Source organism: Aphis gossypii, chromosome X (genome assembly GCF_020184175.1).
Source record: "Aphis gossypii isolate Hap1 chromosome X, ASM2018417v2, whole genome shotgun sequence".
NCBI classification, from domain to species: Eukaryota; Metazoa; Arthropoda; class Insecta; order Hemiptera; family Aphididae; genus Aphis; species Aphis gossypii.
Window position 1 is genome coordinate 30,331,296 of NC_065533.1, and position 25,724 is coordinate 30,357,019.

Consider the following 25,724-nt stretch of genomic DNA (forward strand, 5'->3'; position numbering starts at 1 on the left):
TTTATTTCTTTAAAGCAAATAATTGAACTCATTATGACAGAAAACATTAAATTTCCATTATTCTTTTTTATTTGGATTGCCCATTCATCGTCACTTAAACAACTTTTAGTCTGTTCTGCTGCAGTCGAAACTTTTACATAATATTCACTTACGGTCTACGGAAAAACAAATTTTCTACATAGTGATTTATAATGGCTCAAAACAAACGAATATATTTTATTTGTTTATAATATAAGATTGTTATTGTTTTTGAGTGAGATAAATTATTGCATACGAAAAACATTCGGAACTGTAACGGTATAAAGTGGCATAAAGATCAGAAGATAACAATTATTTTACTCATTTTCTTCAATCAGCTATGTGGCTTTTCTTTATTTCTTTTATGTGTTTTATTTAAATATATTCATTGTACAATTATTATTTTTAATTTGATAAATTTGATGGCATTTGAGATTATTTATTTTTGCCACTCTCCTCAAAAATCCATCTTGGCTATGCCATTATCAATATTTTAGCATATTTTACTAAAATTACTGTATTATGTATAAATTTTAAAATTTGAACTACAACAATAAAAAATTATGTAAAGAAATGATTTATTGAAAAAAATCCATTTGTAACTTTATTTTTTAGCCATTGTAAATGAAAAACAATAATGAACAAAGACCCTATTACGAAGTAATAAATATATAGTATATTTTGTATCATAATAAAAATTATTGTAAAATGATTTGAATAACTTCGTGATAAGGTAAGCAAAAGTTTCAATTTACCAAAATATTTTTTAACATCAACAAAATGAACTATAATAAAATCGTTACTTTTAATCAAAATTTAAATTTGAAATGCCTAAAAAAATATTTGTATATAATTATTTTTTAGATTTTTAAGTTTTATAAGGACTATATAACTTATGGGCATTGTATTCCATATTAAATCTGAATTATTAACATTTAAAATGTTATATATTTTTACTACAAAATAAATATATAATATTCGTGAATTTGACGAGCTTATTCAAAACTTAAACTTCAATTTCTTATAAAAAATTGTGCTATGCATTTCTATTCTTTTTTTTTTTAATTGCTATAAAAAAATAGATTTATGTGAGATATTATATTACATTTTTAAGGTTATTGATCTCGCCTAAAAAATATTTATGAATAAATTAAAATTAATAATATATTCTATATACCTATAATAATCTAAAATTTAGATAATTTAAGCAATAGCGGTAGATGTTTTAAGTTTCTATAATAAAAACTTTTTGAAATATAATTAAAATAGGTAAGTACTAAAATAATTTTATAAGAGATATTTTTTAGATTCTGAATGTATTGATTCTACAATGATGTGTATTTTTTTTTTTTTTTTGTGCGTGTAGTACAGCATAACTAATAAATAATGCTTCAATTTCAAACTTCGGGGGTGGTTTCCGATGGCAAAGTGAATATCTTTGGTGCATTATTAAGGTCAAAAGAAAACATTTTCCAACAGTTTTCCAAAAATCGAGAAAAACAAAAAAGTGATCAAATCGATTTTTAATATGGTAATAATTAAAACTAATCACTGTAAATACTTTAAATGTTCACCAAATTTTTATATTAGTGTTATCTATATACACAGTTAAATTTTAAAAATATTTGGACGTTTTTTGAGCTATTTATAGACAATTGAAATTTTCGATTTATCTAAGTTTTTTTTTTTGAAATGTCAATAAAAAAAATTGGGTCACCAAAAAAACTTGAAAATTTAATACAAGGTTCCTTACGAGTTATTTGTATTGTAGTTAAATCAAATCAAAAATCGTTAGTCACAATTTTTTTATAAGCGTTTATAATTCAAATTCTTATGAAATATGTCAAAATTGCAAAAATTGGCAAGTAATTATGTAGTTGAAAAATCATAAAAATTTTTGTGTTTATATCTAAAGTTAAAAAGTTCAACCCTAAGTTTTCAATAAATTTTCCTTCAAGTAGCTTTAGAGAAAACTCAAAGCATCATTATAGGAAAAATATTAGTACGTTTGAATTTTAAATTTTTACGAAATAGCGAACCCTAACGATAACGATTTATCATCAAACGATTTTAAATATTTGATATTATTCAAAAAGGATAAGTCGTAGATACTTGAAAATTTCATCAGTTATTTAGATTGACATTTTTGTTTGATTTTATTTTCAAAATATTTTGACTTTGTTTAAGGTATTTATAGACAACTGAAATTTTCGATTTTTCTGAGAATATTTTTTTGAAGTGTTGATAAAATGTTTTTGGCCCAGTCAATATACATTAACATTTCAAGTTCAAATATTAACAAAAATTCGTCAAAATCATGAATACTTACAAATTATTTTGTAGGTATAATTCATAAACATTTTTTTATAAGTAACTAAGAATTAAAAATTGTATATACAAGATTTTTCCATAAATTTAGCCTACAATAATTATAAAAGAACTTAAATGTTGGTGTATTCAGGCCATTAAATCGTAAACCATTATTTTCACAAGCCACTGGAAATTATATCCTAGGCTAACAAATTATCTTCGTTCAGAATCGTTTTTCGTATACAATGATACCTATCATTGGATTCAAATTTAACACTCCTATAATATATAATAATAATCCACACGGCACCTAATGTACAGCAGTACGGTACTCACTTACCCGCTTTTTTAAATGTGAATATCCAACGCCGACACTTCGTCCAACTTAATACTCAAAAAAATATTTTGAAAATTATATTCTATGATTATTTGTATAAATAATAATAATAATAAAAAAAAATAATCTATTTTATCTAAATCTGGTTTTGTGTAAAATGTCTGTTTTTCCTTATTATTAGAAAAGGATTTTTAACTTGAATTTCGGCCAAGAATTACCAAATACTAACTAGGTAGATCTAATTTTTTTACTAGAAAAGATAGGAATTGAATATTGATGCATTTTTTTTTTACTAAAAGGAGATAAGACTAATCAAACAACTATACTTGTGCAGTTTTCTGAGTTTTCTCCCTAATCGTATAAGTATTATTAATAGGACTTTTAAAATTATGAATACATGATTAATCATAGCCCATAAGTATACCTATTTAAATCATGAATAACGATAATATTTATTATTTTGTTATAACTTGAAATTAAAAAAAACATTAGTCATACCGCCGCATCGGGAGATACAAATTATAGGTATATATTATTATATTTTATAGGTACATACAATGATATTTCAAGTGTGATATTTTCGGTTAAAGTTAATTCAACCTACTGAATTATGAACAGTAAAATAATGCATTTTTATGAATTGTATAATCACAATATCACAAAAAATGTCATTTTTGATAGTACTACATATTATATTATAATTTAAACAACGTTTGCAGATCATAAAAACTATACATAAAACCGTAACACCTGCAATGTAATAATTAAATAATTATTTCATTAAACACTATATTAAAAAGTTATACTTAATTCTTATACATACATACATAGTCACGTGGATGTTGTAGGTATATATTGAATTATAACAGTATAATATCGCTTATACGTACCTATCTATATACGTATAATTAGAAACGCGTATAATGAATAAGTTTAAATTACACAAAATAAGTACATAAAATAAAATATAGGTACTACATACGCGAGAACTGCCTATATACACGGAAAATAGAAGCAATAATACTCTTATCGCACAGGTGGCTTTTTACTGGATCGGTTTATATCTAGAAATTGTAAGCACAATAAAATTGTGATAAATTAATTACTAAATTAAAGAGTATAAATTGTACTTCAAATCTATTGCATTTCATCATTCGTGCTTAGACAGCCTCCGTTATTTAATCGTCACGTAAAAAATATATAATATACGTTTTCCCATTTTTTGACTTATTTCAGAGGCATATATTATTTGACAAGATGCATATCATTTCAATGTTATCGGTCTTATTTTATTTTTATTTGTGCCAACAATGTTATTCGGGTAAGTATATACTCAATTGACAATTATCCTTTGACGATAATGATACATATTTATAAATTGCACAATAATGCTTAGAAATAATTTTTTCTCATACATTATCCAATTTTTATTTCGATAGCGGGAAATGATCATAATCATGCAAATGATGGTGGTGAAATCCATACGACCAACATTGATTGGACGTCAGAAGATCATATGTTGCTAAATGGTACATAATATTATTTTATTTATTTTAATCGTACTTATTTTTTCTTCCTATTAATTTTATTTTGACATTTTAGTACATGTTATTAGTTTGTTATAGTTCTTACATTATCTTATATGATTGATCTAAATCAAAAGAGCTTTTATTTTCAGATTCTTTCAAGAGTCTTAGTGAATTAAAAAATCTCCACCACTATCTGAACACATTCGGTGGTGACGTATGTCGCGGCTGGAATAAAGAAGCGAAATCGCAGCTACTGATCCTGGTAGATTCAAACACCAAACATGAGTTCCATAGACAAATAGCTCGGGTCACATGGCTCCGAAACTTCCACGGCAGTCATAGCAAAGTGCGTGCAGTGTTTTTCGTGGGAAAACCACAAAGCTTGAAGATGACTGAACGCCTATTAGTGGAGAACCGAAAATACGGCGACATTGTCTGGACGCACATTCCAGAAACTTCCAATCATCACAGGTCGGTGAAAATGGTATCCGGACTAGACTGGGTGCTCAACAGATGCAAACACGCCAAATTTATACTAAAAATCGACGACAAATCAATCGTCAACATGCCGGCCATCCTGAAATTCATTGATAAACAACAGAACTCGAAAAACTCCATATGGGGATTCAAACACAGCGTTTTGCCGTAAGTAAACCATATTAATTGTTTTTTTGTTATTGCCGAGACTGCAACGGACAAAATTGTATATTATCTGATGAACAGGGTTACGATAGGTCATGTCATAAGCGTAATATGGAGAAAATCAATAACTCCACTCACCACTGACATTTTATACTACCTATATGTGCAAAGACTCACTCTTATTTTAAGCTTTAATTTGTTGTAAAATACAACATATTTTTTTTAATATAGCAGTAAAAAGCATTTTTTTCATGCTTGAAATTTGAATATTATTTTTTTTTTGTGTATTTTATGCAGTTAATAAGTAATTAGCCATCGAAAAATAATATTAAATTATTACATTTACTTGTTGATCATATCATAATATACATACTATAAACTTCAAATTTGGGTACTTGGAAACTTGTTTGTTCCCCACCATTGAACCGTATAAAATGTACCTATCTTCTAAAATATCATCTATCTTAAAATTCGATGATTATGAAGGGTACTTAAGTGTATTAATTATTAAAAATAGGTAAATAGTTCTTATGCAATTTTAAAATAAGTTATTTTATTATAATATATTAAAATTATGTTGGTTTGTGGTCGGTGTCAGCTTATCCCTATATTGTAGGTACTAGGTACCTATCTACATTCTACATGTTATAGTTTCAAGTTTTTATAACAATCTTACAAACGTTACCTATCAACGTATTTATAAATTTTGTTGAAAATTAATTTTAATCATTTAATACTGAACACTGGTATTCAATTTTTATACCGTAAATATTTAATATACCTACTGTTAATATAAATAAAACAAATAATAATGGTAAAATATGACGATCAAATGATTTTTTTATATTTTTTATTTGCATGTAATTATAAATAATAATTATTAATTGCAAGTTGATATCTTGAAATATTAGACAAATTATTCAAATGCAAAAAAACAATATTTTAAACAAGTTTCTCTTCTGAAGAAAAATTATAAAAATTAAATCAGACCACAGATAATATTGAATACACTACTTAGAAGATGGTTCTAATATTTTAACATTAATATAATATAATATTAAGCTATTTTAATTTAGCTTATGTAAAATATAATATTTTATCTAGTCCTGACTTAGATAGTTACTTAGATACTTAGATAATTATAATATTTTAATAGTTAATAATACATATTTCGTTATATACCTACCTAATTCAACATTTTCATAAATACCATCTAGTCGTATACCGTGAATTCTCGATTGTTCGGATGATTTTTATGTAGGTAAATACATACATACACGTACTTTGAGTTCGTGATTTTATCTTTTCAAATAGTGTTTTGAGACTTGAAATCATAATAGATCATACAATGTAATTTTTTACAGGATGAAAACCAATACGAACTATATCAACTACACTTGTGAGCACGCATATATGATGACAAATGACGTAGTTAAAAAATTGTACTTCGGTGCTTTAGAAAAGATCCCCTATATGAGCGACGAAAACCAATTCCTTACTGGTAATTATAAGCTTCTTATAATTGTACCAATATACCTATTATTTGTTCATTTGTCGTATACATACGACATGAAAATGTATGTTTTATCATCCTAATCGTGATTATATTATGGACCATTATTGTTTTATTTGCTTGTAGGAGTTGTAGCAGCTAACCAAGGCGTTGATGTAATACATGATAAACATTTCAAAGCTGTAACATTATCATCAGTTCTCCCAGATAACAGCACTGCGGTTGAAAAATGTAATTATTCGCGACACCACTACATTTTCCTAAAACCCGAGAATAAAGATGAGTGGTCACATATTGTGTCATCATTCAAGATCTGTAAATCTATTTCAACTAAAAATTCAATACATCATAAATCAGTTTAAAAAATTAAAGTTATAATAAACAGTGGTCAGACCATATCAGTTTATAATATTACTATTCTAAAATATAAAAATACTTAAAAATCTTTATTTTTTGTGTATTTTTATGATTTTTATTTCCTAATTTTTCCACTCAAAAATGGTTTTATTTTTTTAAGACTACGGTCCTGGGTATTACGAAGATTATCTAACTATAGCCTACAGGTGTTTGTATAAAATTATTAGATGGAAATGGTTATATAAAATATATTTTGCACTTAGTAATTACTATAATTGTACAATATAAGTTCTGAAATATCAAATTAGTAACATCTCAAAGGACAAATCAAAAATAGTTTATAATATAAACGTACACTGCGTCACTGCACCCAGACTTACAATACTTAATGATTCTAAACGTGTGAAATGGTGAATGCGTGAATGACCAAGTAGGCAACCTAATGTGCATTGTGCATGATAAGGACTAAGCTGTTGGCAAGGAACGAAAGCGATACAGAGTACAGACATAAAATGAGGAATTGAGAAATGTTCAGTTTAGTAAATAGAGGCGTATTTAGAATTTTACTGCTCTAGGTACACATTTTTTTTTTTACAACTGTTTAAATCAGTTAATAAAATAATAAAACCTTCCAGTTACATTTACTGCCTCTCAAACAAGTGCTGCCCGGGGTAATTTCCCCCCTAAATACGCCACTGTAAAGTAGTATAGTAAAGTCGACAAAGATTCGAGAACAAAACTAAACGACGACAAACGAATTAAGCAAATTCATTCAATAGGTTATCCATATCACGTTGACTACTTGACTACGGCACGAGTTAAACCGGGAGACTGTACATACTTTCTTTTACCAATGTTTTGATTATTTACTAAAAACGAAATAATCCAGCGCGACGGTAGTGGCGCGAAGCTAAGTAAAAAAAATAAAAGCGTAGTAGCCACGAACGTATAATAATAAGAGCCAGAGTTTTACCATTGAAAAACTGTCTTAATTTATATTAATCCATTGTCCAACTCTACAGGGAAAACGGCTGAACATATAAAGTCGTATAAGGTATCAATCGATCAGAAATATTGTGCAGATAGGAACAGAGGAATTCCCTCACAGATTGGTTAGATAATTTATATGTTATAACCAGGGGCGGCTCGTCAGGGGAGACTTTGAGACTGAGTCTCCCCCTTAAAAAAACCCAGTTACTTGTAAATAATAATTAATTAAAATAATAATGCATAAAAATATTTTTATTCGAATTGAAAATATAATATTATATATTTATATCGTTTTCTTTGTTTAATATTATAAATGAAAGCAACCAAATCTAAAACCTTTAAATAGTTATTTTAATAGAAATGCTATTTTAGTTTTATCGATGACGGTGACGGTCGCCTTTACAGTGAAACTGCCGCCCGACAGTTTCAATCATAACATGTAAAATGGTATGGCCGGTTCGTTGGAGGGCCGGAGGGGGCAGGGAGAATAAGCTGCGTATTATAGACTCTATTGAGACTGGGTCACGACAATAATGCCGTACCGCGCGCCGTTCTTAGTCGCTGACCGCTGTCATAATTTAATGCATTTTTATGATTTAATAACTATAACCCGTTTACTACAGGGTTTTATACTATCTTCTATTTGATATTTGTTATATTTCTAATTATTTTAAAAATGCAAAAATACAATATAATAGACATATTATTAATTAGTGGTTTTAATACTTTAACTTACGAACAAAAAAATCAAATTAAACTTAAAAATATTAACTAAATATGTAATACTATAATATTATTAGATTTTCAATAGTAGGGTTTTTCTTGTTCGTTGTTGTACGTAGTTTATGTTATATAATTTTAAGTCTCCCCAGAATATTAACTCACGAGCCGCTACTGGTTATAACCAAAAATGTTCAAGTACTTTTAAGACCGATTTTGCTTACGCAACGAAATATGTATGTCCCCCGATCCCCACTACTCTCATCGCAACGGTGACGGCGACGGCGCGGTCTCTCGGATGACGGTGAATATAATAATAATATAATTTATATTATATTCAGTATTTCAGTGCGACCGCGCAGGGCGGCTCATTTTTTTGGAATTTTAGGGACGACATCTTTTATAAATAAAAAATATAAAAATTATTTAAGGGCTGCAATGCAGCATATTATAGGTACCTAATTGGCACAAGAGCGACAAGGCAGCGAAAAATCTAGTACCGGCACTAATTATATTATATATATAATATAATAATATTATAATGCCAACGATGCTAGCTGGATTATTATTACCAATATATATTCATTATAAATTATATAAAAAATTATACCTATATAGTGGTTACTTATTTGTATTTATTTAAGTAGACTTCTACGTCTACCAAATAGTTTAACAATATGTTGACTAAATATTTATCATTACAATTGATCTTATTTGTCGTCATAGGTATTTGTAATATTATAAAATGGCATTTTACTTCGTTTCCATATTATATCACGTATTTTAAAGATTTAATCATTACTAAATGTATTTTTTTTCACATAGAGTTATAACGAAATGTTTTTGGTGTGATAATAAAAACAGCAAATAGATTTACGTATATTGTATAATATAGAAGCTATAATAATTGTACAGAAATATAAGATTAGCAACTATAATATTGGTGCAACATGTAACAAGAAAAACGACGTATAATTAAACATAATATTATTATTTCATTGGTTAATGTGAAGAGAGTAATCAGTGAGGCTCCACGTGAAGTCCACTTTGAATAATTTATAATAATAGTTTAATTAATTAATAATTTAAAATATAAGTAATAATAGTAATGACTAATGAATAACATAAATAAAATGATATAACATAATATAATAATGAATTAGTTATATTCCGAAAATCGACTAATAATAATACAAAAATCCCTGGAATCTATAACCACGACAAATATAACAATTAAAATTTAAAACCTATGCGGACGCGGAGGCTCAAGAAAGATAAATATAGAAAAAATAACAATGTCTTTATTGTGCAGTCATACACCGATGTTGTGTTTTCCTGGTTTATACTTTATACCATCAAATTCTTTCTATAATAATTATACTGAATGATGTATAAATATAATATTATATACTATAACATACTTGATTAACTAACTGCGAAGAGTGTAATAATGGTTTACGTAATGTAACCAAATTTTATCAGTAAATTAATCGTTTATTATTTAGTACACTTAAATATTTAATTAAAAATTCATCAAATAATAACCAATCATCATACTCAAAAGTCTAAACAGTCTAAACATACTATAATATAAACGAAGTCAAAAATCATTGTGTTTGAGCATCTAATTTTTAATGTTTAACATTCCAGATTATTCAGGTCAGATAATAAATATAAGACCGAAATATTACTATAAAAATTAAAAAGTAATACAATAACTGGTTGAATTAATTTTTGGTGAAAACATTTGAAATATAATGGGCGTAAATATAAAATAAATAATCCACGTAAACGATTTATGTCTCCACGAATAACTTTTTTAAACATTGACGTATAGCAATATTATGCCAATATAAGGCATTAATTCATAATTTAAATAGGTATGTACTGTATAGGTATGTGTTTGAACTTAAAATATTTATAGACAAAAAATATGATAATATAAAATTATATTAATGTACATATTTTTGATTTATATTAGGTATATTGTATATAATATATAGGTATAAGGTATATACTATAATTATTTAATTTAAATGAATACTTATAATAGCTGTAACTAATTATGCATCTACTTCCTGCGTAGCTCAAGTACCTATGGGCTATGAGCGAATTTACCTAATACCTACATAATTTAATTTAATGTTGAAATCGAAAACCTACAATAATTATTGTTATCTACATTCGACTTAATTTTTTTTAAGGGGAGGGGGCTGGAATAATCTTACTAAAGTACTACTTTACTACTACTGTACCCCCTCTTACATAATATATGGAAAATAATTTAAATTATTATATACATAATAACTCAAATAACAGTTTTATTTCAAAGCAATATATATCTAATTTTATAAGTAAACGATAGTTTGCTTAGGAATTTCCGTCCACAACGCATTATTAGATTTTACAGTTTCTTTCGACATCTATTTTTAATTTTAAAATACAACAAAAAATTAAAACACTATTTGAATTTATAAAATGTCCACGAGTTGCAGTCGAATCGTTAATAATTGTTATTTAAAAGAAATATAACAAAAACGAAAAGTATTTACATGTATTTTATTCGACGGAGGACGGAAATTACGATTACAGTAATGCAATACGAAACGCATTCGAGAAAAATTCCTTTAATATTGTATATAATATTATTATATTATTATATATAGGTAATCAATAGACGTTAGAATGAGCTAATAAATATAAACAATAACAAGGCCGCTATGAAATGTTGTAAATACTGTACAGAACGTTATTAGATATTTTTAAGTATTAGAAATTTTTATTTTCGTCATTTCGATAAGAATTCGTCACAGCGGTCATTGAATGCGGTCCGATAACCAAAAACGTGTGAGTGCTTGAATAGATTTGGGAAAACGGCATATCACGTCTAATTCAATAATAATTCAAACAAATTATCTTACATTATTTTCACATATTAATACTTGTTTGTTAATTTGTTCTGTATTCATCAATTGGAGTTCAAGAACAAAAATTATTATTTTATTAACAACGTTTCAGGAATAATATTTTTGATAAGTTACATGTTTACTGGTAATTGTTGTAAAGTAAACATTTTGAATTTAACAATATTCAATTTTTATAATTTTAATATTTTATTGAATACTTTAAGGGGGGACTAAAGACTAAGCATCCTTTAATAATAGCCTATGCTGAACACCTAATTTCTGGCTGGACTATATCACTCTGGATATCAGTGTATTCTAATATATCTATCTATTTATAAGAGTAGGTAGTGTGTATGGGTAAAATTGAAATAAGTAATAATTATAGGTAACATTATCGATAGGCGATAACATTATACGATTACGATATCGTCAATTTATGGTCATTTTAGCCAGATTAGGTTAATGCAATCTTAGCTTTTATTATTTTTAATTTAGAAACATTATGCGCCAGTCGGCAGTGGTGGCGTCGCGACGCGTCGTTGACCACCGGTGGAGGTGAAGACGCGGCGCCGTGGCGGTTACCACTTCCTATCGGCAGTGATTATTATTTAATTCGCCGCCACAGCCGGCAGCCGCCACGACCCTGGCGAGCAAACTATTCATGTCCATAGTTCATAGAATTAAGACAATCGTCAATCGCGTCTCAGTCATTCAGTGTGACGGCTGTGACGTTTATAGTCTTGACATTTTTTTTTTTTATTATTTCGAGCCAAACCGATTTTTGATTTTGTTGTTGTTCCTCCCAACATTCTCGTAGTGTCCATTTTGCCGACGGAACATACGTCGTCCGTTCTCCAATACGATTAACGGTGTAACCCGTTGGTCACCACCACTGTTGCCGGTCGGGTATCAACCGAAAACGACGACGTGTTTCGGTCAGTCAAAACTGATAGTTACCGATTCTCATTAGTCATTTGTATCTATCCGTGCCGCACTGTCGCCTTTAAACGGCGTTCTTGAGTATTTCACTTTTATCATCTCGTCTCTTACGCCGTTTGCTCCGAAATTGATTCGCGCCTTCCTTTAAAATGACTGAAGAAATCGAAGAGATCATGTAAGTAATCATAATATTTTTCGTTGACCGACGCCGATTGCCCGAAATCGGTGGCGTTATTTTCGTGTTTAAATAATTGTAGTGCCGACGCCATCGATTTTGCTCTCGAAATGAACGCGTAGGTTTGTAGCAATGGTAGGTATTTTGGTGTAACATTTAATCAGGCAGTACACCGTTATAAATTGTATGTACTTATTTGATGTGAATCCAATCACTTACTGTCATTTTCATATTATTACTGGGCTTGATGTTGTAATAGACACACATTATACCAATAAATTTTGGTGTCTTGAGATGTACAAGCTTAACCCTACAAAACATGTATTCATATTGTGATAATTAATATTTTTGATGGACAATTTATAGTAGGTACCTACTAATAAATAATATGCTATAAAAACTTCTCAAAATTACAAATCAAAAGTAATTAGGTACCATGTTCTAGATATCAATATTAGAGATACTTCATTCTACAAAAACATGTAATTGAATATTGTTGTTCTATATCTATTTTAAGTACAATTTCCTATAATGTGTTGCTGTTCCTCTTCGTTTTATATTTTGCTATTTAGCTAAGTGAGTTCAAATAATTGGTGTGTTTACTGATGGTGGGATCTAAAGAAAGTAGTTCATCCAAAATTAATGGGTTTTTATGGATGGGCTAATAATAGAACCAATCATTGAAGTTTTCTATTATAAGTATTGTTCTTTTCAAAACCAATAATTGAACAGAAACCATTAAAAAGTATCTAAATACACAGTGCGCAATATCAAAACCATAATATTTTAACTGCAATTGTAATTTGTTGTATTAATCATTATGTAAATTAAAATAAATAGAATAATTTAAGTCATTATTTATTTTAATAATAATTTCATTAACAACAATATTAATGTACCTACCTAAGAGACAAAATTTAAAATGCATACTGTAGGTATACACATAAAATACGCAGTTATAATATAGGTACTTATATTGGTTGTTTAGTTTACATATTTTATTTTTCTTTATTGTTTTATGTCCAAACAATGATACATTTTTTTTTCAATTACTTATACACAAGCTTATTCAGTAGAATCTTGGTAATCCGACCATTCGATAATCCGGTATATCCAGTAATCAGGCTATATTAACCTATATTTATCTGGCAAATAACTATAAAATTACATTACTATTTTAAACAAAAAAAAAACCAAAACAAATTGATAACTTTTCCATCAAAAGATTAATTAAACACAGTATGTTTGTATTATTTATATGTTATAATAAAATTCAATAAGGTTATTCTTTTTTTAATATGAGTAAAAATGTAAAATTCAAAAAGTAAAAATGAGTTTTTATGTGAACTCTCCATTCCCCCCATAAATCCACCGTTTTTGTTAATCTAACATTAGTGTGGTTTGATATCTCAAATTACCAACATTCTACTGTATTGAATTTTGTCTTATTTAACTAAGTTGATTTAATCATGATTTTAAATTTTAATTAAATTATAATTTTAGAAAATTTGTTGGGGATGAAGAATGTACTCGCACAGTTCATAGCAACTCAACCAAAGTTTGTTCAAGTCAAGGATCTCATAACAAAGGAAGTTCAAAATTAACACTTAAAAATTTTGTTAATTTTAATTGGAATCAATGTTATTACCATGGGCAATTGATTGCCTTGCATATAAGTGAAAAGTACATAGCTTATGGATTTTCTAATAGTAAGTTATCATTAACTACACAAATTATTTCATTTTTACAAAAATTTAGTTGTATTTGTTGTTATTATTATTTTTATTTTTATTGTAGCTGATACTTTTGAGGGTTTGGTTCGTATTGTCAAAATAGAAAGTAATGAAAGAGTATTAATTAAAGGGTTTTCAAATTTAATTGAAGATTTAAGTTTTGCTCATCTTTATGAAATAATAATGTTGGCCTGTATTGACCAATCTGGAACCACATTTGTGTATGTTATTAAAGAAGAAAGCTGTGCAACTCCAAAACTAAGAGTTTTTCCAGTTTTTCAAATCAATGGGGTTTGTAATTTTTTTTTTTAGACATTTATATGACTGCAATGCTTTAATATATTTATTTAGATTCATTGAACAATTTATTATGTGTAATAAGATTAACTTAAGCCTCATCTTGATGATCATTTATGAACACATTCACTGAAGATGACGCCAAAATTGTTATTAAGAGGTCGTTATACCCGCATGTGTTGTCTCCGTCTTACAATGTACGGCATAGCAAATGTTCATTCACAAGTTGTAATAATGTGCTATTAGTTTTGATATGAGAGTGATTTGACCTATAATAAAATTTAAAAGTAAGTTATGATCATTTTAAAATGCAAAAGTTTCAAAAAGGTCATAACTTACTTAAAAATAATAATATCAATAAAAGCCTATACAGTAATCTTCCCTTTAAATTTTATAATAGGTCAATCCACTCAAATATTAAAATTAACAGCTCACTATTGAAACTAATGAATGAAAATTTGCGATGTCTTAAATATGTAACACGAAAACAATACATGTGGATTGTGGGTACAGAATCCTCTTAAATGCTCTACAATTTGGTCAGCATTAAGATTATACTATTGGTTTTTTGTTAGCATCTCTTTCAATTATTATTATGTACGCACTACGCTTAAACCATACATATGACACTTAATTTTTTTAACTTTAATCACTTTTTTTAAACCTCAATTTTTTTCATTGTCAAATAAATAATAAAAATACACACAAATATGACATGCAGTTTATGTTAAGTATCAATGGTTAAAAAGTGTATTATTCTTAAAAAAAACAAATTTAAAAATGCAAATATGACCAAAAAATTATTTTAAACCAATATATTAATAAATAACAAATAATAGTTTAAAATTAATAAAAATAATTTTTTTTTTTAATTTATAAAATATTCATAAAAATAAGTAGTAGCTTTTGCCATCTACCCCATCTGGTCAATACCAGTTGTGATGGTAAAGGATTATTAGGTGTCATTTCTTTGAAATATTTAACACTATTGGACATTTCAAAAATATTTTTTTGATATTCTATATTATTTTGATCTACTATTGGGGATCTAGAGCCAAACAACTTATGTGTTCCATTTTAGAATACATGATTTTTATACCATATTTCATCAAACAAATGACATCATTCAAGAACAACAAAATATTGTCATGATTTATTCCACGGGGCCATAAAATGTGTTGAGATTTTTCTAATTATTTAGTTATGGTGGTAAGAAACGATAAGAAATAAAGTGATTGTAAATTAGTGAGAATACAATAACAAGATTGGTACATATTATTTGATGAATAATATAACTTAATAATAGATTTTCAATAAACTTGCTATTTTTCTTTAAACTAGTGGAAAATATGTAAAAAAAAAATGAACTCTAATATAATAAAAGCTAGAAAATGTTAAATAAAAAATAGTTATTTAGATTTGCAAGCTATTAAACACATTTTTAGCTAAGAAAGCACCTTCTAAGTAAATAAAAACAAAATGCAAAATGCATCAACTTTCAAGCCATAACATATATTATAATATATGCGTGTGTATTTTACATTCATTATGTATAATTATTTTTGATAAGGTACTTTACAAAATGTGTAATAATAATCCTTTTACTAACCTCATACACGTTTATCGAAATAGTATTTTAACATTTACTAAATGTATTGCTACCAGATCAGCTGTAAATTAATTTATACTTAATACATTTTATATTATATTTTATATATTTACTTTGTATTATTGATAAAACTAATATTAAAATTTTGTATTCTTTATTAATCTATCACTGACGCGCTTTATTAAAGATACAATAAGTTTTATTGTTAATGGTACATAATAAGTAATAGCCATTAAAGTAATAGTAACTAGTTATATCTAAATATATCTTGAGCGTTGAGGTTGGTTGCTTTGTTAACAATAATTTGTTTTTAAAATATTTAAGTTCAATTATTGGTTTTTATTATATTATGCTGTGTTTACAATCTTTTAAAAAAATTACATTTAACAATAACATTAAATTAAAATTAAAAAAAAAATAATAGCCTATACATCTTATTCTATATTTAAGATTTTTTACAATCAATATCTAAAATGGTATGATGAAATTTGTTAATTGTTCAATTAAAAATAATTTTAAATCAGAGTAATTTATTTTTATTAAATGATTATTAATATTATAATATTATTATTATATAAGCATTTGAATTATTAAAAAAATGATTTATTATTCTATTAAAAAAAAAATTAAATTAATTTTCTTGGTGTTTTATTAATTACCATCAATGTGTTTAAAAATTGTTTTTCATGAATTGTGTATACAACTATTATATTAATTAAATATATTTATTTATTTAGGATCCATCATATTGTTTTAAAAATAAATATCTTTTATCTTGGTGTCAATTTATTCCGGAACAAGTTAATCATTTAAAAGAACTTGAATTTGAACCAACTTATAAAGGAAAAATGTTGGCAGTAGTTCGTGCTTCAGAAGTATAAATAATTTTTCTTCATTTTTAAATTAATAATTTATATGTTACTAATATTTTATTAATTTTGTTTGTAAGGTTGAAATATGGCATGTTGGCGTTGCAAGTAATTTTACTTCCGGTCCAGTTTTTACTAATTTTAGTTTGAATACATCAATAGATAAACATGTTTTAAATAATATTAAAAATGCATCAATAAAAATCAATTTGAAAGAAGCAGATATTATTAGCTTATCATTTTCTCCTGATGGTTCAACTATATCATTAGCATTAAGTAATGGATCTATTTATTTCTATCAGGTATGCAATATAACTATTAAAATATAAAACATAATATTTTGAGTAAAAATATTTATTTAATTTAATTATTTTATAATATTTGAGGTATCTTTTGACCATATTCCTGATACACCAAAGCGTGTATTTACTTGGCACCCTCAAGAATTATTTTTGTCTTTGAAATCTTTGGCGTTTTTAGATAATCGTAAAACTGTTGATGGAGAGTAAGTAATTATTCATTCTTATAAAAATATTTTAAGCATTTATTTACAAATTTGATTAGCTTTTTTAGTATAATACCTAATATTTTTAAAAATTTGAATTGTTTATTTATATTTTATAGTGTCGAACTTTGGAAGTATGTCGTGACTTTATCTACTCAGGATGAAATTATTTTATGGTCTTGTGAAACATGGAAACCTCTTCAAAAAGTACAATTTGTTCGACCTTTTAAAAAACTAAATCCGATGAAGCTAACAGTTGATGGAACTGGAAGATATATATTTTTGAGTGACATTGACAATAATGTATGTTAGAAACTATTGGACATATTGTTTGTTTTATACTTATTTGTTACTTTTTTTTCAGTTATTATATGTTATAGAAGTAACTGATGATACTAATTCTGCTAAGAAATATATAAAAATAGTTAGCATTACTGAAGTTTTGCTACAAAGTCCCATGTTAAACATGATAATTGTTGATGCTAAAATTGATTATAACGATTTAGATCTTACAGAAAATCACAATTCCAGTAAGTTTTTTTTGCATTATTTTATTTTATTGATTATTAATGAAAATAATATCATTTTAATTTACAGATAATATTTTACCAAGTTCTACTAACTATACAACTATCATAAATTTATTTGCAATTCAACCAAAGTCACTACAAGAAGGTCAATTAATTATTGCATCTCCAAAATTATCTTCTACGGAACAATATAATGACCAAATTAAAACTGAGTCTACAAATATATTTCCAAAACCACCAGTAATAGATCTTCTTGTAGAATCTGTTGAGCCTACTACTTCTATTAGTAATTCTGAAGGTAATTATAAGGAGATAACAAATGTTAGTATTTATAATTAATTTTAGCAAGCTATAATATACTGATATTAGTACACATTTCACTAAATTGTAAGATTTTTTATCACAACAGTATTCATTTTTTATTAAATTGAAATTTTATGTTTTAAATAAATTAAGTATGAAAATAACTAAAAAAAGAAGTATTTATTAAAATTCATTGTTTTTTTTTTTTTTTTTTTTTTTTTTTTTTATAATTATTTTTGTTTTTGTTGGTTACGTTAGACTTAATAATTTAACTTGATAAAAAATATTTGAATATTACAATTTGTTAATTTTTATATTAGCCATACACAATTAAAAATTTAAAATACATATTTATTAATTTTAAATTAATTTAAACAAAATATAATTTAAATTATAATAATATTTAATATACCCGTTTTAATTATTTCATTTAAATTATATTTACTTGATAAGTTATAACACACAATTAATATCTATAACTTGTTATATTCATGTAAGGATTAACATTTAAATCAAATACAAGTTAACTAAGTGATATATGTGATTTACTACACACATTAAGTTGATTTAATATGTACATTATTAGTCTTTGGTCTATTGGTTTGTATTAATCTCATTTTTTAGAATTATATTAATTATGGTTATATGTTTACATTTTAATTAAAATAATGTTCTTGGGGTTTTTTAGTTCAAGAATTTAATGTACACAAAGAAGATGGCATTTTGCATACTTTATCTCCATTGGAAGTTCACAGTTTAGTAAAAGAAAAATTGAGATTAAAAGGAATAAATCTTAATTCAAAAAACGTTTCTAATTCTTCTAGTTCAACGCAGGTATTAAGTCCTTGGTTTTTATTTTAAATGTCATGATTTGTAATTTTTAAAAATGTTAAATACTATAGATTCAAAATAGGCAAAACAAAAATTATAATAATATAAAACCAATCGTAGTTCAATCATCAAGTACTTTTTCCTACCCACAAGTAACTATATAAAAAATTAATTATTATGAATTAGTAGCTTGTAGTATGAATTAAATTAAATAATTTTAGTTCAAATTAATCAAATATTTAGTTTTACATTTATTTAGTAAAAATGGTTAGTTAAATGTAGCTAATTTTTTTTCTATTTTAGAATCCTTTTGATGATTTGAATGAAGCAAGAGAATGTAGTCCAAGTAATAATGAAGTTCAGACTATTTTACAACAACAAACTGATCAAGAAACACAGTAAATACAATTATATCTATTATCTTTAATTTTTTTTTTTTATTTTAAATTGTTTTATTTGAATATTTATATTTTAGATATAATTATATAGAAACACACAATGATAATTTTGAAACTGTGAGTAATTATTCTAATGGAGTTGATGAAAAAGAAGAAAACAATTGTTATTCAAGTAATTCTGTGTTAAACGGTTCAGAAATTTCTACAATAAGACGACCTTTGGATAAGTCTGGTGTAATAGATGATAGAATTGGTATCCAAATAGATGATATTTTAACAAATTTACAAGAAATGAACGCTCAGTTACAATGGATATCAAATAAACAAAAAAAAATTGATAATCAAATTAATGCTGCTGTGTCAATGAATTCATCTAGTTTATGTAAAAATCTAGAACCAGTTTTAACGAGTAAATTATTATTTAAGTTAGTTACATGAGGTAAATTAATTAATGCAGGATTTTAATATTTTTTTATTAAAGATATGGTTAAGAATGCAAGTGATCAATCACATCGAAAACTTCATATGATGATAGATCATCAGCTAAATACCTCTCATAAGAAAATAACAGAAATTGTCAAAGCTACCAACTCCAATAAAGTATTAAAATTATTATTAAACAATTCATTAACATTTTTGTTTAAACTTGTATAGTCATATAAAAATGATTGATTAAGAAAGTTATTAAATTTATATACGTGTGTTATGAAATAATTTATTTACACTAATCAAATATGCATAATTTATTAATTTAACTGAACATTTTTTTTTAAAAAATTAATTACTTTGATACTTATTTAATTGTAATACCTTCTTGTAGCTACTGAATAATATTAAATTGTATTTTTAATTTTAGGTAGATACTGAATTATTTACAAGGTCTTTGGTTGCTTCATTGAATCCTACTCTTGATGCAATTCTAAAAGATCTTTTTATGAGTACAGTTATACCTAAGTTTGAACATGCTTGTTGTTCCATGTTTAAACAAATTGATGCATCTTTTACTGAAAGATCACTAGAATGTAAGTGTAAAGTGAAAAAATTATACATTTTTTTTTATTTTACTTTCTTTTTTTTTAGACCAAAATGAATTGAAGTCTTTACTCAATGAAGAAGGTAATATCAATAACAAATTAGAATATGCTTTTGATAAATTCAGGGTTGACATGAATAACATTATTAAAAGTACAGAAAAAAAAATATTAAGGTACTATTTGTGTAACTAACTAAATAACGATAATTAAATATTTACTAATGATATATATATTTATTGATTAGCACCCAAAATGACATGCAAAAACAATTTTCAATTCTACTTAAGGAGAAGACACATGTAGAACCATGTGTGAAAGATACGGATAATACTGCTACCCAATATATGATTTTAAGCGATATTATAAAACAGGGAGATTATGCCTTGGCTTTTGAAAAAGTAATATAATTTATATTTTTTTAATCTTTTATAATATAAATTTATAAATTACTATACTTACTAATTACATTTTATATGTAAGTATAAATTATCTTGTAATTTTTTTCTTATTTTTGAAGAAATTTGTTGGCAGTTTTGTCGACTTTCAAACTATATTTGTTTACTATTTCTAAACCTTAGACCAAATTTCAATTATTCTAGTAATCAAATAAAACTAACATATTTTAAATTTTAATGAAAATACCTTAAAGCAATCTTTGTTTGAAACTCAATGATATTCAAAATTTGGTTTTAAAATGTTGAATATCAAGAGGATGTTGTACTCGCATGTGTTGTTGCACACTTATGGCATTGCAAATTTTAGTTCACCAGTTTTTAAAGTATGCTGTTGGTTTTGATATAAGAGTGAATTGACTTATTATAAAATTTTAATGTAAAATTATTATCTAGGACCTCCACATAGTTTTTTATTGATATTATTAATTTAAGTAAGTCATGAACATTTTAAAGTGTAGTTTCAAAAGGTCATAGCTTACTTTAAAATAATAAAACCGATAAAAGGCTACACGGAGCCCTAGATAATAATTTTACCTTTATATTTTATAAGAAGTCAATTCACTTAAATTTCAAGACTAACAGCATACTTTTTAAACTGGCGGAATGGAAATTTGGTATGTCGTTTGTGTGTAAGACGGACACAACACATGTGGGTACGATGTCTTTTTGAAGATTTTATAATGATTTTATCATAGAAATAAAAATAAATTATAATTAACAAACATCCCTGTCCCCTCAAAAAAAAATTGAAATTATTTAGTATTTGCTACTGCTTTAAGAAAAAAATTAATCAAGATCTATAATAATTGTTATGTAACAGCTTTTGATTTTACCATGTGCGTAAATAATTTTAAAACAAAATAATGTCATGATTTTTGATAGTTATCTGTGGTAGGGGTTCACTATTTTCTTCCCCCTCCCCCCCAACATTTTTTAATCATCATTTATTTTCTATTTTAGTTGTTATGACAATTAAAAAATACTGGAAAAAAAACTAGAAAATTTTGTATTATAATGATAAATAAAAATATTAATTGTTTGATAATCTTTATTACACATTAGTTTTTATTTTTTTTTTTTAGGCATTATCTGCATCAAAATTAGAATTGGTGCTTTTTGTCTGTGAAAAAGTACAACCAGAACTACTTTTCGTTCCACCAAATGCTTTAAAAATTCCAATTGTATTATCGTTGATTCAACAGTTATCTCATGATCTAACAAATAATACTGAACTAAAACATAGGTAATTGTTTTGTTTTGTAATTTGTAATCAGTATAATTTAAGTTGTTCTTACTATTATTTAATACATTATGTTTTGTAGGTATTTGGAAGCAGCAATTGGAAGTTTAGACTATACCAATGAACACCACAAAGACAATATAAACTTAGTTTTAGTTAAAACTGATTCTAATGTTGAAAAGTTTGTTCAACATAATCCATTTAATCCTTACTGTCGCAAGTTAAAAATGTTACAGTTAGCCATTAAGACAATGATAAGTTGTTATACAGAAAGCATTTGAGTAAATATCACGTTTTATAATATTTTTAAAAAGAGACTTTAGAATTATAAAGGACTGAAACAATATCCATAATGTTCATTTTAATTATTTTTTTTTTTTTTATTTTTTATTTATATTTCTGTTTTGGTACAAGTAACTAACATGTTTTAAATTTTATTAAAGATAAAATGTTTTTTTTTTTTTTTGTGTTACCGTATGATTCTAAGATTTGAATTCATACGCTAAACATATTTTATTTATTTAATACTTTTTATAAAAATCTCTTACATTTAAATAAAAACTATAATGTAAGTAATTATTATCTGGTCATTATTTTTGTCAGTGATTTTTATTAAAATTACTCATCATTTGTTATCCACATCCAGTTGGAATACAAAAGATTAACTCCATTAAAGTGTTCAAATTCTTTCTATGTAGTTCAATCTGTGAAATGTTATGATCTACTTAAAAATTAGAAATTTCTCAAATAAATTGTATTTAAGCCTATAAAAATATTAATTATTAATAAATTTACATTTTCATTCATTACATTTAAACATTTCAAGTTAAAGATTTGTTTTTTAGTTGTTATAAATTTATTTTCTTCAATTTCCATTAATTGAGATGTATAGAATATTTCTGTTGATATAACATAGATTATAAACTAAATTAAGTAATGCGTGCTGGTGATTGTATGAAATTAATAAATTGTAGGGTCTGACTGTTCTTGCTGTTATTGGATTGCTATTCACAGACATGATAAATCTTTGCTGTAAAATATAGTTACTTTGGAGTCTTATGAAGCAAAATTAATATTGAAATATTTGTTGAGAATCATTGTTATTTTGTCTTTTTCTCTGCTAAGACTTATTGCACCTAGTATTGCAGTATACAACATCTTTAAAAATTGGATATCATATATTTTTTTTTTTTGCTACTTAAAATTAACCTATTAAATTAAATAATAAATTGAATTAATTCTAGTCATATGATTTGATCTGTGAGAATGTTGCATTATTATTAGTATGATAATTTACTATTGCAAATTGAATGTTCAGTCACTTAAAATTTATTATACATTTAAAATAAGGTAAATTTATATTCTCATCTTTATGTTGATGAGATCTCTGTAAAATACAATTTTCGAGTCATGAAAAACAGTGTTCAGAAATTTGAGACTATAAGTCGAGAAATTTATACTCTTTTGAATTTATGATTTATAAAATTGTTTATTCTTGGTCAAGGTATTCTACACAAAACGAGCGTAATGCACAGTCTATATAAAGTCTGTAGGGGTATCCCAAGATTCAAATTTTATTTAGCAAGATTCTGATAGGTTTGGTTGATTTGTTAGTGAAGATACCACACACAGGTTAGAATTAACTTGTTGTTAAATTGGTTGGTCAGTTTTACATAAAACGTACGATTTTAATTAGGTAAATTTTTCCTATGTTCTGTTGTTAATGTAAAATAGTCCTCATTATAGTTACTAAGAAGTCTACTTCATTGTCGATTAAAACTACTAATGTGTTGATTTCATACTGAATAGTGAATTGGCAGTGCAATATGGTGGTAGATTGTATACTACCAACTCGATATAAAGGGTGTTTGGATAAAATAAATTAGATAATTATTTTGATGAAAAGTCGTTATTTTGTAAATATTTAAAAAGTCTGTTAAACAATTTGTATTTAGTTTTAACGGGAGGGCATTTCCTAAAGGTAAGATTGCTCTAGTTTCCCATAGTTCATGAATTATTTTCTGTTAGTGATTGCGGCTGCATGGAATTTTCTATTTAATGCTGAATTTACTAAGATTCTGAGTTTCGTATGCATATTGATTAAGGGTAACTTAAAATATAACAATTGTTCTAGTGATTTCATCAAAAAGGTTAAATTTTAATGTTCCAAATTTATTCTACAATCTTGTTTTTGCAAGAATGTAACTAGGATTTTCTTCAAGTTTCTGTTGATGTTTCATCATAAGCTGAGAAATGTAATTCGTTCCTTTTGATGTTTTAGAAAACGTTATGAATCATCAAGGAAGAGTATTTTTTTTAGATGTTCCGGGTGGTACAGGAAAAACATTCTTAATTAATTTGTTATTGGCTCAAATTAGATCTTCAGGTAAAGTTGCTTCATCTGGTATAACAGTGACTCTTAGTGGTGGCAGAACTGCTCACTCGATCTCAAGTAACCGTTCAATGTATTATTTGATACAGACTGCGTTTGACGGAATCGTAAAAATAAAATAGCCCTCTTGGAAAATTTTTTCAAGAAACCTCATTCGTTGTGTGGGATGAGTGTATAATGAATTACAGATCACATATTGAAGCAGTTGATCGAACATTAAAAGATCTCAAGTGTAATAATAAGCTTATGGGTGGCGTAACATTCGTTTTCGCTGGTAATTTCCGTCAAACCTTACTAGTGATCCCTAAAGGTACTAACAATGTTGAAAAACTTTATTTACGAACAAACATGAGAGTTTATTTATGCAGAAGGGACGATATTTTTCCAGCACAGTTGTTGAAAATTGGAAATGGAACTTTAGAAAATGACAATTGTTCCATTTCTCTCAATCACACGATTGGACGGGTGGTAAATAATGTGGGAGAGTTGATTTCTGCAGTTTATCCTTACATTTTTAATCTGTCCAATATATCTTATCAATGGTTATGTGAAAGAGCTATTATCTCTCCGAGAAATATAATAGCAGAAAAAATCAATGATATCATCCTTTTAAAATTCGATGGACACTCAGGTGAATATCTAACTTAATACAGTTACATCAACAGATGATGCTATTCATTATCTCCAAGAATTTTTTAATTCTCTTTCTCCTTCCTGATTTCCTCCTCATAAGCTAAAATTAAAAATTGGTGCTCCAGTTACATTATTACGTAATCTTCTACCGCCGAATTATGTAACGATACAAGATTACAAATAAAATCGCTATGAAATAATATTATAGAAGCCGTCAATTCTTACAAGGCCAGCAAAAGAAAAAATTGATTTATTCCAAGAATTCCCATGATTTCATCTGACTTGCCGTTTTCTTTCAAACGGCTTCAATTCTCTGTTAAAGTTTCTTTTACAATTACTATAAACAAAGCTCAAAGTCAAACATTCAGTAAGTTGGCGTAGAACTTCGAATAGAGGGCTTTTCACATGAACCGGGATCATCTTATGATTTTAATTTCAACAGGAGATAAACAAAAAACG

The 25,724-nt window shown here is 26.2% G+C and overlaps 3 protein-coding genes across 3 annotated transcripts; all 3 read left to right on the top strand.

Annotated features, from left to right (window-relative positions):
* Positions 1 to 3,806: 3,806 nt before the first annotated feature.
* On the top strand, positions 3,807 to 6,798 carry LOC114123251 (beta-1,3-galactosyltransferase 9-like). Its single transcript, XM_027986154.2, has 5 exons — positions 3,807 to 3,986; positions 4,105 to 4,194; positions 4,344 to 4,839; positions 6,201 to 6,337; positions 6,476 to 6,798. Exons 1-5 carry the CDS (start codon positions 3,923 to 3,925, stop codon positions 6,709 to 6,711), a joined length of 1,023 nt encoding a protein of 340 aa, XP_027841955.2. The 5' UTR covers positions 3,807 to 3,922; the 3' UTR covers positions 6,712 to 6,798.
* A 5,147-nt stretch (positions 6,799 to 11,945) lies between these two features.
* LOC114123250 (enhancer of mRNA-decapping protein 4) lies at positions 11,946 to 22,819 on the top strand. The gene is made up of 19 exons (XM_027986153.2): positions 11,946 to 12,436; positions 13,940 to 14,145; positions 14,234 to 14,460; positions 16,813 to 16,950; positions 17,025 to 17,246; positions 17,331 to 17,449; positions 17,569 to 17,752; positions 17,814 to 17,979; positions 18,047 to 18,277; positions 18,971 to 19,116; positions 19,185 to 19,265; positions 19,417 to 19,511; positions 19,589 to 19,920; positions 19,993 to 20,111; positions 20,368 to 20,533; positions 20,592 to 20,718; positions 20,790 to 20,943; positions 22,083 to 22,243; positions 22,323 to 22,819. The coding sequence occupies exons 1-19, from the start codon at positions 12,411 to 12,413 to the stop codon at positions 22,519 to 22,521; spliced, it is 3,099 nt and encodes a 1,032-aa protein (XP_027841954.1). The 5' UTR covers positions 11,946 to 12,410; the 3' UTR covers positions 22,522 to 22,819.
* A 1,710-nt stretch (positions 22,820 to 24,529) lies between these two features.
* Positions 24,530 to 25,280, top strand: LOC126552462 (uncharacterized). Its single transcript, XM_050207160.1, has 2 exons — positions 24,530 to 24,705; positions 24,821 to 25,280. Exons 1-2 carry the CDS (start codon positions 24,530 to 24,532, stop codon positions 25,278 to 25,280), a joined length of 636 nt encoding a protein of 211 aa, XP_050063117.1.
* The last annotated feature ends 444 nt before the right edge of the window (positions 25,281 to 25,724 follow it).

Excerpts from the sequence above, each read along its gene's own strand:
- LOC114123251 (XM_027986154.2), top strand. The coding sequence starts at position 3,923 with ATGCATATCATTTCAATGTTATCGGTCTTATTTTATTTTTATTTGTGC. Across the intron at positions 3,987-4,104 it reads GTGCCAACAATGTTATTCGG|CGGGAAATGATCATAATCAT; the intron begins GTAAGTATATAC and ends TTATTTCGATAG. Across the intron at positions 6,338-6,475 it reads CGAAAACCAATTCCTTACTG|GAGTTGTAGCAGCTAACCAA; the intron begins GTAATTATAAGC and ends ATTTGCTTGTAG.
- LOC126552462 (XM_050207160.1), top strand. The coding sequence starts at position 24,530 with ATGAATCATCAAGGAAGAGTATTTTTTTTAGATGTTCCGGGTGGTACA. Across the intron at positions 24,706-24,820 it reads ATCTCAAGTAACCGTTCAAT|ATCACATATTGAAGCAGTTG; the intron begins GTATTATTTGAT and ends AATGAATTACAG.
- LOC114123250 (XM_027986153.2), top strand. The coding sequence starts at position 12,411 with ATGACTGAAGAAATCGAAGAGATCAT. Across the intron at positions 14,461-16,812 it reads CAGTTTTTCAAATCAATGGG|GATCCATCATATTGTTTTAA; the intron begins GTTTGTAATTTT and ends TTATTTATTTAG. Across the intron at positions 17,753-17,813 it reads TGAGTGACATTGACAATAAT|TTATTATATGTTATAGAAGT; the intron begins GTATGTTAGAAA and ends CTTTTTTTTCAG.